Below are 20,078 nucleotides of genomic sequence, written 5' to 3'. Positions count from 1 at the left end.
CAGTTTTAAAGAAGTCTGTGTAGATGTCAGAATAGTTAACAAAAGAAACTAAGGAAAATGACAATGATACATAAATTAACAAGAGACTGCTAGCAGTTACTGACATGTGAGTATTAACCTCAATTAAACAAAATATATGAAATGATTATAACCTGTATATCAATGTTTAGTTTTCTTGGTTGTCTGTTTTTTAGTAACTGTAAGCAATAGGTCAACTATATTTGGTGTATTGAATTGTTGTTAGGTGTACATATATTTCTCGTTTTGTTTATATGATCTTGACCTCATTTTTTTGGATCATGTTTAGTTCATGTGATTTTTGTAGAGATTTTTTTTTAAATATTTTAATTTAACAAAGTTGTACAAAGATTTTGAACACGTGAAAAGTTGTTTGTTTATAGTTAGATATGTTTTGTTATTTGTAGTAAGGTCTGTTAAATTTGTATGTTTTTGGTTATTGATTGATTTTTTGTTGTTGTTTTTTTTAAGTATATATCAATCAGGTCCTTGGTCATCTCTTTTGATTTGAATTGGTAATCTTTGTCATGCCAAGGCTTTTTACAGCTTTTACTTTGCAATACGGTACAGTAGTTTAAGAGGAAAAGGTTTTTTTTAAAGTTTAAGATTCCTAATAAAAGGCAAATATGACTCCATGCCATCCTAAATCTACGGCATAAAATTACCATTGTGTAGAAGGATAGAAGTGATATACGGTACCTTAATACAGAATTCAGGATTAAAATGATGTGAATAATAAGGGCAATTCCTGATATGTGTATGGTACCTATTTAATTCATTTCTTATACCAATTAGTTAATTAACCAGATGCTCCGCTGCGCGCAGCTTTATACGACCCCAGGACAGTTAGGGCAAGTATGGACATATCATTCAAGCTTGATACAGCTCTGAATTTGGATTGTGATTAAAAAGTTGACACAGCAAAGGTTTCTGACACAGAATAAATGTGATCTAATGAACTTAAAATGATTTTTTTTTGCTTTTGGGCAATACACTATGCTGTTGAATATAAATCCCCTCAAAAAAAATATTTGAAGAAAAAATCTTTAATTTCTGAAATCTGAAATGAGAAAAATTTTACCCCCCACCACTCCCCATTTTTTTTCACCTCCCCCAATCCCTTATTCCAAAAATAATCTCAATTCTAATTTTTAATTAAGTTGGCAACAATAACTACTCATTTAAATACATAAAATATAAAATAACTTACAGTCATGGTTAGAATTGATATTAATTAACAGTAACTTCTAAAAATAAATTTAAAGCTACACATCTCAGGACAATTATCACTTCCTTTAACATAATTTTCAATCAGTGTAAGGGAGGTAATCAAGTAATCAAACATATATATAACAGTATTCTTTAAATTTAAATTGGAATTGGATTCCCTTCAATATATGGAACCATGAGGTACAATGTCGGAGAGATCCATACAGTGAAAAAAAGCATAAGTCATTGTCCCGAATCTTCAAAAATGTTTGTTTTTGGCCCCTTTTTGGCCCTTAATTCCTACACTGTTTGCCCCTTAACCATTAAAATATATTCCAACCTTCTACTTAATGGTATGAACATTGTGGTACAATTTCAGAGTAATTGAAATACTTATACACAACTGAAACTAGATAAATGTATGTTATATAATTCCTAAACTGATAGGACCATAACCCCCAAAATTAATCCCAAGCTACCTTTGATGGTTATAAACATTGTGTTAAAATTTTATTGATTTCTATTTACTTATACTAAAGTTATTATCCCGAAAGCATCTGTCTTCGGACAACGTTGTTGACAAAAGATGCTGACGACGTGATACCAATATAGGACCGCCAAAATGTTTGCGATCGTATATAAAAATGGAAGTTCTTTAGCAAATAAGAAAGCAATTTTTATACAGTTATATGACAGCTTAAGAGTTTTGGGTTTATATTGCTATCACATTGTTGTCACTGTCAAAGTTAGGCTTTTTATAAAAATATCCACAACTAAAAAACAGCAGTGCCTTTCTTCATCACATCTTCCTTGAAACCATCAGCAAATTGTTCTAGAGGGAAAACAAAGTGTTTCCCTGTGTATTTGTAAAATTTGCGTAAAATATCTGTTTTTAATTTACATTCTACAAATAAAAAATAATCATGACAACATATAACATGGCGTTATATTTTACTGGTTTTTTTTCCAGAAAATTACACAATTTCAAAGTCTGCTATAGATTTTGAGAAAACAAAAATTTGCCATAGATTTGATTTGTTTGGCATTTGTAAGGTCATAATAGCCATAGATTAGGAATCTGCCATTAATTTGGAACCTGCCATAGATTTGAGTCCTACATATATAAAAAAGAATGCAAAAATTGATCCTTACAATTCTATTTTTGTCAATGTAAGCTAAAATACATATTTCTTAATTACCACATAGTTAAAAGTCCCTTCTTGCATAATTTTGTGGTATTAAGCATTATGTAGAAGTTTGGGATGTACATACAGACGACTAGGGTATCACTTAATGCCCCCTCTGCCTCGGTTATATAATGGACTGTAGAAAACAAATGAAAATCAATTATAATGTAAATTTTTATGGCAGAACCAATATATCAAATTAACAGTGCTACTACACATATTGCTGTTTTTCATACTGTAGGTCTTCAGTGATATATATATATGAGTTTTGTGTCATGATTGTTCAAACATTACAGTTTCTCCATAGTAATTAATAACAGTCAGGTTTCTCTTCTGTCGAACAACATCCTCAATTAACTCATCTTTAATCTGAAATAAACAATACATTACAATAACCAATACACAACAAATAACATTACATTAATACATGCATGTTTTATATTGATAATAACAAAAAGTAATTGCTTTGTTTCATGTCTATTCATATATGAATGAACAAATACATTTCACAGCTCATGTGTTTTTCAGAACAAACATTCAAACTTAAAAAAAAATGAATAAAATAAAAATAAAACAAGCATTCTGAGAGTACCTACTGCATGGCAATACATAGTTCAGAGTTCATTGTATTGGAACAAAAATGCGAACTTGATTTATAACCTGTCATGGTGTAAACTATATAACAAATATCAAGTCGATATCTTCAATGTAACCAGGTGTTCCGCAGGGCGCAGCTTTATACAAACCCAATGGTCGATCCCTGAACAGTTGGGGCAAATTTGGTCACAATATTCAAGCTTGATACTGTCTGAATTTGGATTGTGATCAAATTTTTGACATAATATAGGTTTTTGTTACAAAATTAATGTGGTCAAAGATCTAACAAATCTATTGCACAATACTGTGCAATTGAAGATTTCTTCTTGAAACTTTTCAAAATAAAAAAATGGTAAACAAAAAATCCCCCCCTCCAACTTTTTGAAACCTCCTTGGAGTAATAAATCTTAAACTCAATCCCATGCTTTCCTTTGTAGTATTGCACCTTGTAGTACAATTTCAGAGAGATCCATACACTAAAACACAAGTTATTGTTATGACTGTTTGGAAACTAGAAACATGCTTCTTTTTGGCCCATAATTGCTACATATTTTGGGCAATTAACCCAAAACTGAATCCAAGCCCTTTGTTATATGGTACATTGTGGTACATTTTCAGAGAGATCCATATAATTACACAGAAGTTATTGTCTGGAAACTAGAAAAATGCTTGTTTTGGCCCCTTTTTGGTCCTTAATTCCTAAACTTTGCCCCATAACCCCTAAAATGAATTCAAACCTTCTACTTGTGGTTTTAAACATTGTGGTATAATTTCAGAGCAATTGAAATACTAGTACAAAAGTTATTATCCTGAAACTAGAAAAATACTTGTTATGGGCCCCTAATACCTAATCGGTTTGGACCATCATCCCCAAAATCAATCCCAACCTTCCTTTTGTGGTATTGAACCTTCTGAAAAAAAAATCATAAAGATCTATTCACTAAAACTAAAGTTATTATATGGAAACCAATGTGTCTTCGGACTACACAGACGACGACAACATCATACCATTATACGATCCCAAATTTTTTTTTGGGTTGTATAAAAAGTATAGAAAACTGATTATTTGAGTGAATTTTCTAAGTTCAAGGACCATAACTCTGCATAATAGCTTTCCTCTGTGGACTCATGATAGCACTGTCTCTTTGATAATTTCATCTTTCAGAATTTTTTAAGGCATCAAATGTGTCTTGTGTGCACTTTAAGGATTTATTTTTCTACATAGAAAGAGACCTTTAAGTTTGAAGTTGCTCATTTGTAAACATAAGCAAAGCCAAGAACCTCCAAACTCACAGAGGAAAGCTATCATGAGTCCACAGAGGATTAAATAATATAATTTTAAAACAAAAATACAATGATTGTATTAATGTATTATGGTCATCATTCTCTTATTTTTAACATACCATATTACAGTCAGATAAAGTTAACTTGGTTAAAAATGGCATATCAGTTGGTATTCTAGCAAAACTGTCACCTGCAATCGATTTGACACCTTGTAGATTGAGCAGTTCAAGGTATCTGTAAATATATAAAAACATACCCTGTTACACTGTTTAAGGTCTAGTAGTCTAAGGTGTGGCATTTCTGATGGTACACGCCCAAAACAGTCCCCATTTATCTTGTCGATCCCAGTTAAATCTAAGTGTAGCAAATTGCTGAAAAGATAGTAAAGTGACCATGACTCTTTAAAATTTTTCTACTGTTTAAGAAGTAAAAGTTTGATTTTTTCATCTTCATTAAATTTTCAATGAATGGGGAACAACTTGAAAAACAAGCATGACTAAAAACAGTGTGGAAAACTGATTATATGAGTGAAGTTTCAAGTCCAAGGACCATAACTCTGCACAAAAATTATAAGACCGAAACAAAAAATCAACCTTGATCTGTAACATGATAAAACTATATACCAATTATCAATCAATATCTTCAAGCATGATGAAAAAATTGTGGAAAACAATCTAATTTTAGATATGATTAATAGTTCTCTAAAATTAGATATGATGTAATACAATCCTATTTTCAAATTATAATCAAATAAAACTAATAGTTCATCAGTAGGGAGTAATAAATAAAAGGGAATACATTTGTATGAGCAGGCAACTTGCTTGATATTCTTGCCGTATGAAATAAGTATCAAAACCAAAAATGCCATTAATTTTATGTAATGATTAGGAATAAAACTGTGATAATGTAGACATTCTTACCTACAATGATCAACTACTGAAGTTGCTCCTCTATCTGTGATGTGCCAGCACCAACATAATGATAGATGCTTTAAAGTCTTTCCACAGCTGTAATACAAAAGGTATTGAATAGAAAATATCTAGTTCATTCTCAAAACAGTATTACTTGTGACACAATGGAAAATAACTTAAAACAGTTAGTCATAACCACTATAGTAATCTATTTATGTTTTGAAAATAGAACAAGATGTTGGATTATTCTCTATTTTTTTAAAAGCCACTGTCTTTGATTACTTGCAAAATGTAACATAAAACCAGATTCAGCAGGGCTCAGCTTGATACAACCGCAGAGGTCAAATCCTGAACAGTTGGGGCAAGTATGGACACAACATTCAAGCTTGATACAGCTCTGAATTTGGATTGTGATTAAATAGTTGACACAGAATGAATGTGGTCTAAGAACTTAAAAATTTAAATTGGACATTTACCTATTATGGTCCAATATGCAAAATCTAAATACATGGTTAGATTTAGCATATCAAAGAACCCTTTGTATATACAATTTTTGTTGAAATCAAACAAAGTTTACTTTTGGACCTGTCACCCCAATTTGGACAAACTTGAAAACTGGGCCCATAATCAAATATCTAAGTATATGTTTAGATTCAGCATATCAAAGAACCCCAAGAATTCAGTTCTTGATAAAATTTAAAACCCTTTGGTCCTTAATGTAGACCAATTTGAAAAAAGGACCAAAAATCTAAAATCTGAATACATGGTTAAATTAGGCAAATAAAAAAACCCCAATAATTCAATTTTTGATGAAATCAAACAAAGTTTAATTTTGGACACTTTAAGCCCCTAATTCCTAAACTGTTAGGACCAATACTCCCAAAATCAATCTCATTCTTCCTTTTGTGGTCATTAACCTTGTGTTTAAATTTCATAGATTTTTATTTACTTATACCAAAGTTATTGTGCGAAAACCAAGAAAAATGCTTATTTGTGCCCGTTTTTTACCCCTAATTCCTACACTGATAGGACCAAAATCCCCAAAATCTATCCCAACCTTCCTTTAGTGGTTATAAACCTTGTGTTAAAGTTTAATTGATTTCTATTTAATTATTCTAAAGTTAATATCTGGAAATCATCTGTCTTTGGACAAAGCTGACAATGACGTGACACCAATATATGACCAAAACATTTTTACGGTCATATAAAAATTACTGTTACTTCCTTGACTAATTGTGACCTATATTTCCTGACAGGGACTCTATTTTATTTTGGAATTGCAAGTGATAATATTATCATTTTTTATGTTTTAATGTTACCTACAAATTACATTATGTCAGGCCCTGACCTAAAAACAGTTAGATTCACAAGCAAGATGTGAAATTTGTGGTAGGTGAAAAATATATATTCTTTCAAGATTAGCTTCAACGGTTCCACATGTTCCAAGATGCAAATTTTGTGCAATTATATAGAAGAAATACGAGTACTGGTCAAAGCAAAAAAAGAGATCAGATATAAAGATAAAATTATTCTGAATTGAAATATACATGCATTCATCCAAATTAAAACAATCTGGTGCACATCATGGTGGTAGATGGCCAGTCTTAGCTGGTGTAGTAATTTGTCAGGGAGTTACAAATTATACATTTTTTCTTAAATCAGATTATAAATTGATTTATTTGTTTAATTCCAGGAGATGATAAGACTTTTACCATACCTTTGTGATCATTGTGACACACAAATATCATCACAACCTGTGCATTCTGACATGTCTAATGATGTCAAATGTTTAATTCCAGGAGAGGAGAAAACTTTTATCATACCTTTGTGATAATTGTGACACACAAATATCATCACAACCGGTGCATTCTGACATGTCTAATGATGTCAAATGTTTAATTCCAGGAGAGGAGAAAAAATTCATCAAACCAGCTGCTGTGAATTCTGTTCCTTTTCTTAAACGTAACTTCTTCAATTTGTTTAAATTCTAAAATATATAAATCACAAATAAAAATCTACATCAAAAGTAATACTCCTACATTCAAAATTAAAAGATTTTTTAAATAATCTTTTCTTAAACGTAACGTCTTCAATTTGTTTAAATTCTAAAATATATAAATCACACATATACATGTACATCACAAGTCATACTCCTACATTCAAAATTAAAAGATTTTTTAAATAAATAAAATTTCACAAATTTTTGATTCTTTGATTTTGCAAAGTCTGTTAAAAGTCTTAATACCCGGTATGTACATGTACACCCTGTGATTCACTAAACATTCAAATTTGTGGTTTACCTTTACTAGCAAAATCCACGAAAATTGGTACCCTACGAATAATAATGAATCCATATTAGCATTGCCTTAGGATAGGGTAGGTCATGAAATTGATCCTGGCCTGTAGTTGGTCAAAATTAAAACTACCAGTTCATATTACTGTTATACACATGTATATGTTCATTAAAGGTTCTACCATCTGTCTATTACTATATTTTGGCATTGCACAAAGTCAGTGGCGGATCCAGAAATTTTCATAAGTGGGGGCCCACTGACTGACCTAAGAGGGGGCCCGCTCCAGTCACGCTTCAGTGATTCCCTATATAAGCAACCAAATTTTTTCCCAAAAAGGGGGGGCCCGGGCAATAATTATAAGGGACACAAAATGAATTTGTCAATTACTGAGAACAACCTCATAGTGTTTTATATAATTGTATGTCTGACCCCAAAGGGTTACTTGGGAATAGAAATATGTTCACTTGGTGTTCTTTTGACCAGCAGTAAAAATGCTTGCCAAATGGAGTGTCTGTTTGGCTTGGCGGGATGTTTTCAGACACGTCAAGTCAGAATGGAGACGTTAAATACAAAGCCTTATGTAAAGTGAGTGTCACACTCTATGCACATTAAGAACCCTTGCAACTACTCTTTGAGGGGACTGTAGATGGACTGTTGCAAGGCAAAATTTCTGTCCCTATCCAACATACCCTCATTTTCCAGTGGCTTTTCCCCAACCATCATCCTGGATGGCCTCTATTACAAGACCTACCTATTGTATTTATAGTTAACTTGTTCTCGTCCTGAACATGCATGTTTGCCACTGCATGTTAAGCAAACCAACAATCAATCAATCATTGTAAATCAATCTATAAAGGACTTACGATGATATTTTCATAGATATTACTAAACCATATATACCTGAAGATATTCAAGGCTTTTATCTGTTAACAATTCACAAAATGATGCCTCAAATACTGTTAAGTAAGAACACTTTGCGATGGATTTATAGCAGTCATCTGTAATTTCTGCTCCATCAATGACGAGCTCTGTTAAATGTTCATTGTGTTGTTTCAACAAATATATCACAGGTCTGAAATAAAACATAAAACTTATAAATTTATAAAATCAGCTGCACCTCAGGGTGTCTGAATTTTCATTAACGGTGTAAAATTCTGTATATCCCTGATTACACCAAGATAACTAATAGTATCAGTAAATTTGTATTATTTTTATTCATTGTATTTTCAAAGTTTGAATTATCTCCCCTTAGTCTACTCCAAAAATTTATTTAAGTAACTTTTTTACAACCCAGTCTAGAGCATAATTACATGTCATGTAAATCATTGTTATCACACCTTACAAAAGTCATAAAACATATCAGAAACATTATGTCCTTTGTTATACTTAGTGTCTCTCATCCTTTTTTTCTATAGTACTTTTTAAAATCCATTCACGAATAATCATTTTCAAATTGTCTATTTTGACCTCTATATATAACATTTTTTTTTTAAAAGAAATTATTCAGAAACCGAGGTTCCAACTTACAAAGATAAAATTGGCTTTAAATGGATTTAGTTATTCTGATGAGTCCCTTATGGTCATAAAGCTCCTCAAATGTTCAAGAACTAATACATCTCTGGTTATCAAATCATTTGGTTTGAGAGTTACAGATAAAGGCAAATCATCGGTGATACAGATTTTTTTTTTACATACTTGTTCTAATTCTTTGAATTCAAATCCATGAATGTATAGTAATGAATATGATTGGTTCATAAATAAATATAAGGGAAAAATTTAAAATTGTATATCAATCCTAAGGTGCTATTTGAAAATACTGTGACTTCATTATCTCAGAAAACAAAGAAGACATACAACATGGAAGATAAATCAGACATGAATTCATTGTATATAACATACATGTATAATAACTAATACGATTACTAACTCATCATCAATCCAAGAAATTCCATCTATATTAAGACTTGTTATAGTTTCTAAATTCTTGGCTAAATGATGAAGGTCCATGTTTTCTAAAATACAGTGTGAGAAATTCATTTCCTTTAAGTGCTCACATCTACTGAGGATTTGTAAACTTCCAGGTTTAAAACATGTATCTCCTTCCAAGTTAATACTTTCAAGTATGGGGCATTTGTTAACTATTATTGAAAGCATTGGAATATTCATATTTTGACAAAATCCTAAATCTAAGTGTTGAAGATTTGATGTATATTCAGTAAAAACAGCAACCTCACTTTCTGAAATATTTTCTCTTCCATGCAATAAAAGTGACCGTAAGTTTGTAGCTTTGGCAATTAAACGACATAAATTTACAGATGGTATGTTTCGGTAGTTGTGAAGGTCAATAACTTTCCATAAGCTAGGATCAAATGCATAGTCATACCATGATTTACAAACTCTGGACAATTTACAACAGAGTTCAGGTTGTGTAAAATATGTAAAAATTTTCATAATTATCTCCCTTGGAATACAAACAATTGGACATGTACAAAACATATCATCACTTGTCAGGATTTCCTCTACCTGAATCATTGCAGGAGTAATCTCCCTTTCAATAAACTCTATGTCTGTTTTTATGATTGAATTCCTGACATGCTGAGGCTCTATATCAATATCGTCTAAAGTGTTCCTTTTTTCGACACATTTCTGTTTCATTTCATCATCAGAGAAGTTTAATGATGGACAAAGAAGATGAATATCTGATTTATCAACATTTTTCACTGGTGACAGTTGAGACATATCATCTGTGTATCCACTATCTGCTAACAAGTCAAAATCACTGTCTTCATTTGTCTCAGACATTTCTATTTGTTTTCTCCGAATTCACATTCATGTACTAATTAGCTAAAGAAAAAAGAAAATTGTCAATGATCATTTGATGCTAAGCCATGGAAACACCATTAAAGTTTGTAAAGAAAAAGAGTAATCGTTATAATCCTATCTTATCATTGATGTATGCCATATATTTCTTTCAATAAATAGGAAAAGAAAAAATTGTCTCACCCTGTAGCTCATACATGTACAAAATGTATCTTAAAAAAGCTAATTTTCTTACATACTGTTGACATTGTTATATTTTTTCCACAATTTCTTAAGTCAAAGGAAAAGAAACTTGTAGAAAAATTAATTTTCAATATATTTGTCATCTCAAATTGAAATTTCAAAAATTTGTAAGGGTTCCGCGGAACCCAGTGTCTCGCCTACTTTTGCTGTTTATCACACACTCAACAAAAATGATGAAAAAAAATCAATAAAAATATTCCTCTCGATACTATCTTTTGATTGTCAAAAGCTTCTATCCAAGTTTGGTAAAAATCCAGGATAGTTTAAGAATCTTAAAAATGTTTTAAAAACACTTTAATTGCAGACTGTATGTTATGTTAACTGGAAGAAAAACTAAGTCCATTTATAAATAAATACGGAAAAAAAAAGAATTTTATTTTTACAAAATTTACTTCTGGATACTATCTCCTGATCATAAACAAGCTTCTGTCCAAGTTTGGTACAATTCCAGGATAGTTTAAGAAAGTTATCAAAATTTAAAAAACTGTAACCACAAAGTGAATGTAATGTTTTCTGGCAGAAAAAATAAGTCTATTTATAAGTAAAATACGGAAAAAATGGAATTTTATTTTTACAAAATTTACTTCTGGATACTATCTTCTGATCATAAACAAGCTTCTGTCCAAGTTTGGTACAATTCCAGGATAGTTTAAGAAAGTTATTAAAATTTTAAAAACTTTATTAACCACAGAGTGAATGTAATGGTTCCTGGCAGAAAAAACTAAGTCCATTTATAAGTTAAATAAGGAAAAAATGGAATTTTATTTTTACAAAATTTACTTCTGGATACATGGGATACTATCTTATGAACATAAACAAGCTTCTGTCCAAGTTTGATAGAAATCCAGGATAGTTCAAGAAAGTTATTAAAATTTCAAAAACTTTAACCACAGAATGAATTTTTGTGGACGCCGACGGAATGTAGGATCGCTATGTCTCGCTTTTTCAACTAAAGTCAATGAAGTCGAAAGCTCGACAATAAAATGATACTTATACATGTTATAGGGACAGGGTCATTTTGCAAAATTATTTCAATTTAAATCTGTCGCATTTCCACAAATCATTATAATCTAATTCTGTAAAAATAATTCATATACATGTGTAAACAGCACACACTTTCAACGAAAATTTAAGAATTTTTATTTTTGTAATTTAATGAAACTTTGGTAAGTTTTATGTTATTTTGTTTTTGTTTTACTTGGCTGTAAATATTGCTCTCCATCTATTGCAGTTCATTCAAAACTTTGACCAAATTGCACCAAACTGTTTAACTGGTCAGAAATTTAAACAAACTGCTGTAGAAAACAACTGTCAATAGTTATTTATAAGAAGATGTGGTATGAGTGCCAATGACTGAGACAACTCTCTATCCAAGACACAATTTATAAAAGTAAACCATTATAGGTCTCAAATTACATGTATGGTCTTCAACATGGAGCCTTGGCTCACATTGAAAAGCAAGCTATAAATTTACATTGCAAAAGGGCCCCAAAAATAACTAGTGTAAAACCATTCAAACTGAAAAACCAATGGTCTAATCTATATGAAAAACCAGAAACACTTTTGAACCACATCAACAAATGACAACTACTGAACATCAAGTCTTGAAAGTGCTAGGTGATAAAGTAAAGCATACTTACAATCTTATAAGACTCTAACTCCACTTCAATGATATTATGAATAGGAATGTTTGAATGTCTAGGCATACAATGATTGTAAAAGTCATTCGAAAAGTGTTATGTACAAATGCCAAAAATTTGAACTTTTAGTTTTGAATTTATTTCTTTTAAAATGGTGTTCTTTTTTCAGAAATATGCTACAAATCTTTCTCTAAAACACTTAGTTAAATATACTTTAAACTTAATATGATCTCTTGAAGTTTAAAGGGGAGATAAGAACAATATTTCAAAAGAGCAATGATTTTAGATTATCTCCCATAGAAACTTATGAACAATGATTATGTACTGTAATTTCACACATATTTTACTGAATATATGTTCCAATTGAAACTGATGTCTGATTCATGATATATAGAAGACTTCAAAAGAAAAACATGTATAAAAGTTTAAATAATTAAGACGTTTTTAAAGCAATTTAAAGATATGAATACCTGAATCCTTTGAAATGACAATCACATTTAAACTATGAATAGAAATTCTGCATTTCATCTTATTAAATCAATAATTATAAAGTTAAGTTAAACATGATGAAATTTTAAGATTGACTTTATTGTGTATGCCTTTTTTTTAGCTCACCTGGCCTAAAAGGCCATGTGAGCTTTTCTCATCACTTGGCGTCCGTCGTCGTCGACGTCGTCGTCTTCGTCGTCTGTCGTCGTTAACAATTTTTCAAACATCTTCTCCTCTGAAACTACTGAATGGATTTGAATGAAACTTAACATGATTGTTCCTTAGTATATCCTGCACAAAATGTGCGCTTCGATTTTTGATCCGTCAAAAAACATGGCCGCCGTTACTTAAAATAGAACATAGGGGTCAAATGCAGTTTTTGGCTTATATCTCAAAAACGAAAGCATTTAGAGCAAATCTGACATGGGGTAAAAATGTTCATTAGGTCAAGATCTATCAGCCCTGAAATTTTCAGATGAATCAAACAAACCATTGTTGGGTTGCTGCCACTTAATTGGTAATTTTAAGGAAATTTTGCATTTTTTGGTCATTATCTTGAATATTATTATAGATAAAGATAAACTGTAAACAGCAAAAAAGATCAGCAAAGTAAGATCTACAAATAAGTTAATATGACCAAAATTGTCAATTGACCCCTTAAGGGGTTATTGTCCTTTAATGACAATTTTTCACAATTTGTTCATCATATTTGCTAACTTTAAAAATCTTCTCCTCTGAAACTACTGAATGGATTTGGTTAAAACTTAGCATGATTGTTCCTTAGATTATCCTGCACAAAGTGTGTGCTTTGATTTTTGATCCGTCAAAAAACATGGCTGCTGTTACTTAAAATAGAACATAGGGGTCAAATGCAGTTTTTGGCTTATATCTCAAAAACGAAAGCATTTAGAGCAAATCTGACATGGAGTAAAAATGTTCATTAGGTCAAGATCTATCAGCCCTGAAATTTTCAGATGAATCAAACAAACCATTGTTGGGTTGCTGCCACTTAATTGGTAATTTTAAGGAAATTTTGCAGTTTTTGGTCATTATCTTGAATATTATTATAGATAAAGATAAACTGTAAACAGCAAAAAAGATCAGCAAAGTAAGATCTACAAATAAGTTAATATGACCAAAATTGTCAATTGACCCCTTAAGGGGTTATTGTCCTTTAATGACAATTTTTCACAATTTGTTCATCATATTTGCTATATTTAAAAAATCTTCTCCTCTGAAACTACTGAATGGATTTGGTTAAAACTTAGCATGGTTGTTCCTTAGATTATCCTGCACAAAGTGTGTGCTTTGATTTTTGATCCGTCAAAAAACATGGCTGCCGTTACTTAAAATAGAACATAGGGGTCAAATGCAGTTTTTGGCTTATATCTCAAAAACGAAAGCATTAAGAGCAAATCTGACATGGAGTAAAAATGTTCATTAGGTCAATATCTATCAGCCCTGAAATTTTCAGATGAATCAAACATCCAATTGTTGGGTTGCTGCCACTTAATTGGTAATTTTAAGGAAATTTTGCAGTTTTTGGTCATTATCTTGAATATTATTATAGATAAAGATAAACTGTAAACAGCAAATATGATCAGCAAAGTAAGATCTACAAATAAGTCAATTTGACCAAAATTGTCAATTGACCTCTTTAGGAGTTATTGCCCTTTAAAGACTTTTTTTCACAATTTGTTCATCATGTTGACTTACTTTAAAAAATCTTCTCTTATGAAACTGCTGTATCAATTTCAGCCAAACTTAGGCTAAATGAGTTTCAGAGTTTCAGAGTATCTAGTATAAATTTTATATTTCATTTCCTTGTATGTCAAGAAACATAGCTCCTATGGCTAAAATAGAACATAGGAGAAAATGATTTTTTTTTGCTTTTGAAGAAAATAGGACGATTCAAAGAACATTTAAATAAATTGAAAAGCCAAAATAATCATTGATGAGAGATTAAACCAAAAAAATTCAGGTGAGCGATTCAGGCTCTTGAGAGCCTCTTGTTTTATATCACTTGCATTTTCACTTCTTGACCATGTTGACTGTATAGAGCAGATATGATCTGTACCATAGGACATGAGGTTGTCAATTGAACCAAAGGTTTTGACCTTGACCTTTGACCTAGGAAGTATTACAAACATTATAACATACACTCTGGTGTTGGTTAAAATACACTAAAAGTATGAACATGATGAAATTATAACTGTTTTCTAGAGGGGAAATAATTTGTTACACGTTACAGACGGACAGATGAATGGTCAACTGAAACCAAAGTTTTTTACCTTGACCTTTGACCTACATGTACATTTTGTAATAAGTTGTACAACCAATATGACACACCTTCTGTCTCCAGTGTTGGTAAATATACAAGTCTGGTATAAAGAATAAAATTATAATGGTTCTCTAGATATAGAGAGGAGACAATTTGTTACGGACGGACAGGTAATTATAAGGGGTCTCATTGAGGGGTTCCGATCCCAGATCTTGCTTACTGGTTTGTTAGATTCCCGTATGCGGCTTACACTACATGTATGTGCGTAAGCAATTCTCATTTTGTTTGTCATTTCCCGGGTCCTGCAAGACCTCATTTACCGTTTTCACGACACAATAATTTGACTTTCACGTTTCACACTTTAGAAAAATCGGCAATCCCGCATTACGCTTAGACCCTACATGCCCTAAGGAGACCCACATGATAGAGCGGGTCTCTAATTAAATATATTTACAACAGTATAATTAGTCTTGACTCTTGGACAATTTTATAAAAATTATGGTAGAAAAAACAATAAAAAAAAAATAAAAAATTTTATGAAAATCTCCTGAATTTTCCATTCTACTAATGAACTCAAATCATTAACTTTTTTTTCTGACTTTTTTAAAATACACCTTATTACTAATCCCGGCTGACCCGGCTGCTTGAACTTTTGACACATCAACAATCACTTTTCCATCATGTTTTTTTGTCCATTGTGGCGTCAGATATTTTATTTTGTGACGTCAAAATTTTACGGGAACCTGTGTGATATCCAGTAATGGCGGACAAATAGCGATAAGGTGTATTAATCCCCACATCTGCGCAGAAATCAAAAATTGAATATGACGTCATAACTTAAGTAACGTCACAACTACATGAAATAGAATCCCTAACAACAGAACCAAAATCGGAAACGTTACAGTATTTCCGTTTCTATTTTTAACATGTTTGAATTAAAAAAAAATTCATACAGACTTCGTCCCCTTTCACAGGTAATGCCTGCCTCATATTAGAATACGTTCAACAGTTCAAATGACATAAATTTATATTCCTTACTCATTATCTGAGACTACTATAACTTGTAGTCTCAGTCAGTATACACGATGCTAAATGGCGAAACTAAGCATATGTATAAAATACGGAAATACATGTCTATGTAGTTTTAAGTAACACCAACTGTTAATTTAATTGCTGACCAACAAGTAATTTTTGATTTGGAAAAATATTTCTTCACAGTGAATAATGATTTTATTCATTAATGTGTAAGTTCTCATGCTATTAAGCTTATATATGACTAAGTTAAATAGTTATAAAGTTAGACTTAATTTCGGAAAACGAGATACAATCCGGATTGGTAATTTTCAGGAACATATATATTTAGGTATACTGTTCCGTGACTGTTCCCAAGTAATTTTAGAAGCGTTTCTTGATTTATGATCAGTTTTAATTTATATATGTAATAATATTAAAGTTACTGTCTCTATAAAAAAACATCTTTAATAATTTAAGCCGTACTGTAATTTCAAGTTAAACACCGGAAAAAATAAAGTTTGCACAGTACACAAAAATCATATTTCATAAAAGGTATCAAAAGCCCTCTCCCTTTTTCCAAAGTCCGATATTTGTTTCCTTTCTGTTAAATTCAATTATTTTCGTGTTTCTGGTCTCAGACCACAATTATTCTTCTCCTTTGCTACAATGCTTATTTTGGTAAAAGTCAAGTCAAAGTGGCAGTCAAAATTTCCCCCACTATCATCATGAATGGCCTCTATCCTGACACGACCTATCCATTGTGTGTATTTATTGTTTAACTTGTTCTCGTCCTGAACATGCATGAAATATTTGCCACTGGACGTTAAGCAACCAACAATCAATCAATCAATGAAATCAAATTAAAAATTTGCACCTTTTCAAACATTAAATAAATGTTACTGCTTATATTTATGGACCATTATCATGAATATTAGTCTATAAATAAAATATGCTTCAAGGACAATCCATCGGTGCTTTTTCTTTTGAGAGCCTTATTAACATGACAATGGTAGGATATGAATCTTATATGAATCTTGTATAAATGACTAAGATCGACTAAGGCTATTTGAGGGGTGGTCGGAGGGGTCCTGATCCCGAAATCCCGAGATGCAATATTTAAAGAAATTTATATCCCGAAATCTTGAAATCGAAATATATATTCCCGGATCCAGATCCGAATAAGGATCAATCCCCAAATTCCGAGCTTAAAAACACCCGATCCCGACGCCCCGAAAAAGGTCCTGTCTCCCTCTAATCTCTACCTTACTTTCATCTTTGCCAAATCACTATTTTCCCTTTCAACACAAAATTTGTATGCCCCATTTATGAGCATTATGTTTTCTAGTCTGTGCATCCGTGCGTTAGTTCGTTCGGTCGTCCGTCTGTCCCTCTTCAGGTTAAAGTTTTTGGTCGAGGTAGTCAGTAACAGATAGAAAACTCAGGGTAAGAATGTATAGAGCAGACAAGGGGCAGTGGCAAATATTTCATGTATATTATGAACACAGAGAAGATTACCCCGGCACCCTTTGCCAAAAAAAAAAATCTTTTTCATCCATGTGCCTTTGGACTTTATGTTTTGAATTGTAGTTTCATTTTCCATATTCGGTATTCATTCTAATGTAAGCTCCACGTGGCAAAAATCACGTGATGCAGGAATATTGTATCTTGGAGTTAGGCTATTTCTTTCTTTTCGGGCGGGGACTCCATGTAGACAACATGCATGTTTTATAACGCAACTGTATATTTTCTTATTAAATGAAGAAAGTTGCCGGTCCAGTACAAGGATAGATCGGTTAGAAAGCAAGGTTTTAATTTTAATTAGATTGGAAAGCTTAATTTGAGAGTTAAAATCGGAGAGGACGAAAAAAAAGGGGGGCGGGTTCTTCCACAGGGAATATTTTTATCTTAGGAACTCTACATTATTTATTTAAAACAAAAGAAAGGGAAAAACAATTGTAAGGCAAATTGTGAAGGTTCTTTCTTCCTTTCTCCCGTGGAGCTATCTCGCATATATCTGGTTTACCGTCAAACCGAGCGCATGCATGTCTTTTGGTTGTTTCTGTCACTAGGTGGCTGTATCATTGACGTTTATCCCATATTTTCATATTGAATCACAATGCACACGTAAATACTGTTTTAGAACATGAATTTAAAGTTTCATGTCATGCATACTAAAGTAAAGAAAAGCAAAAAAGCGACTCAAAGAACTAAATAGAAAAAGACGAAATGATCTGATTTTCTGTACCTCAAATTTTTTTTAACTGAAAAAAAAAAAAAATGTCTTCACTGGGAACTCTCGAGCTGAAACCTACACTCTTCAGGTTAGCAGGGACACTACTCTGTCTTTAATTTTGTCATTTTTGCGCATTGGATCGTTAAAGACCCTGTCAGTGGTTCAAATTATTGCTTATCAAAGACATGTCTACTAAGTTAACGAATGCTGAATTCGAATAGGCACAGCTCTATTCATTCTCAAAAATTTTGCAATCTTTTGACATAGAAAACACCCTTTTCTATTTAAAATAGATATTCTACATTATAAGGTGTCGACTTTAAGTTAGGAATGGAACTTGAATAACTTTGAAAAGTTTATTTTGATATAAAACTTAAACAAAAGGTTGCCACATATGTAATATGATGGACACACCAACCTTTAATGACAGTATCCTTATGTTCCCTTATCCTTGGAAATCTTTAAAATCTTAAATATCTTCTACTTAATTATTGGTTTCCCCTTAAACATCTGACATTAATTGTAAATGGTTCTGCTTTAAAATTCATCTAGTAATCTTTCTAGTATTTAAAATTATTAAAGGTTAAGCTTTTTCATGTCCAGCGGCACATATTACAGTGTTATCCGGATTCATCGTTATACGATGCGGAAAAAAATGCTATTGTCAAGTTCAATTTCAAATAAATAAATTCGTGTTTGAACAAAACTATGATCTGATGTACAATGAGTGGTGTATTCATTGTTGGTCTTTAATGCCACTTTTATCATTATTTGCTATTTCATGGCGCCCAGCTGTTTTTGAGTGTAGAAAGCTGATACACCCGGAGAGAACCACTGACTTTCGGCAGGGAAACTGTCAATCCTAGTCACTTAAGATTGGAGTCGAACCAAGCTACCACGTGTAGGGTTCGAACTCTGAAATAAGCAGTGAAGTAGTAATTTTTACTAACGAAAGAAACTTGTTTCTCACTTTATCCAGTTTTCGTTTGATATATAGTTTTGTTTTCTATTATTCAAATTGAAGAAATCAAGACGTTTTAAAAACGATTTGAAGAAAACAAGGTAACCGATTGCATAGTTCTTTCAAACATATTATTTTATCGCTAGAAGGCTGTGTCGTCATGCCAAGAAATTGCCTCCGTTGAAATTTTGCAAACATCCTATAGAGCAAATTACATGGATGATTATTATTAACCATTTGGTATATGGCCGTGTTCTAAGCGACACGTACATGCAGGTCATAAATTAATTTGTTGAATGAAATCCAATCTTTAACTACTAATATAGGTGCCGCAGGAGGTCAACCGGAATTTTTAGCGAGGATTTCTTGGCATGTAACAGATAGAAAACTCAGGGTAAGAATGTATAGAGCAGACAAGGGGCAGTGGCAAATATTTCATGTATATTATGAACACAGAGAAGATTACCCCGGCACCCTTTGCCAAAAAAAAAAAAAAAATCTTTTTCATCCATGTGCCTTTGGACTTTATGTTTTGAATTGTAGTTTCATTTTCCATATTCGGTATTCATTCTAATGTAAGCTCCACGTGGCAAAAATCACGTGATGCAGGAATATTGTATCTTGGAGTTAGGCTATTTCTTTCTTTTCGGGCGGGGACTCCAAGTAGACAACATGCATGTTTTATAACGCAACTGTATATTTTCTTATTAAATGAAGAAAGTTGCCGGTCCAGTACAAGGATAGATCGGTTAGAAAGCAAGGTTTTAATTTTAATTAGATTGGAAAGCTTAATTCGGAGAGGACGAAAAAAAAGGGGGCGGGTTCTTCCACAGGGAATATTTTTATCTTAGGAACTCTACATTAGAAAGTTTTTTTAAATTATTTATTTAAAAAAAA

The 20,078-nt window shown here is 31.9% G+C and overlaps 1 protein-coding gene across 2 annotated transcripts; it reads right to left on the bottom strand.

Moving 5' to 3' along the window:
- Positions 1–2,574: 2,574 nt before the first annotated feature.
- LOC143042556 (F-box and leucine-rich repeat protein 13-like) lies at positions 2,575–16,178 on the bottom strand. Of its 2 annotated transcripts, none has more exons than XM_076214936.1 (7): positions 16,012–16,178; positions 9,428–10,344; positions 8,401–8,572; positions 7,030–7,193; positions 5,216–5,302; positions 4,552–4,666; positions 2,575–2,783 (listed from the first exon to the last, which is right to left on the bottom strand). In XM_076214936.1, the coding sequence occupies exons 2-7, from the start codon at positions 10,300–10,302 to the stop codon at positions 2,688–2,690; spliced, it is 1,509 nt and encodes a 502-aa protein (XP_076071051.1). In that variant the 5' UTR covers positions 10,303–10,344; positions 16,012–16,178; the 3' UTR covers positions 2,575–2,687. The 2 variants fall into 2 exon arrangements, with proteins under 2 accessions (XP_076071051.1, XP_076071052.1); XM_076214937.1 differs by lacking the exon at positions 4,552–4,666 and adding an exon at positions 4,415–4,529.
- Between the last annotated feature and the right edge of the window lie 3,900 nt (positions 16,179–20,078).

This window comes from Mytilus galloprovincialis, chromosome 8 (genome assembly GCF_965363235.1).
Source record: "Mytilus galloprovincialis chromosome 8, xbMytGall1.hap1.1, whole genome shotgun sequence".
In the NCBI taxonomy this organism is placed as follows: domain Eukaryota; kingdom Metazoa; phylum Mollusca; class Bivalvia; order Mytilida; family Mytilidae; genus Mytilus; species Mytilus galloprovincialis.
The sequence above is the reverse complement of the archived record's forward strand: the minus strand, read 5'-3'. Positions and strand labels throughout refer to the sequence as shown.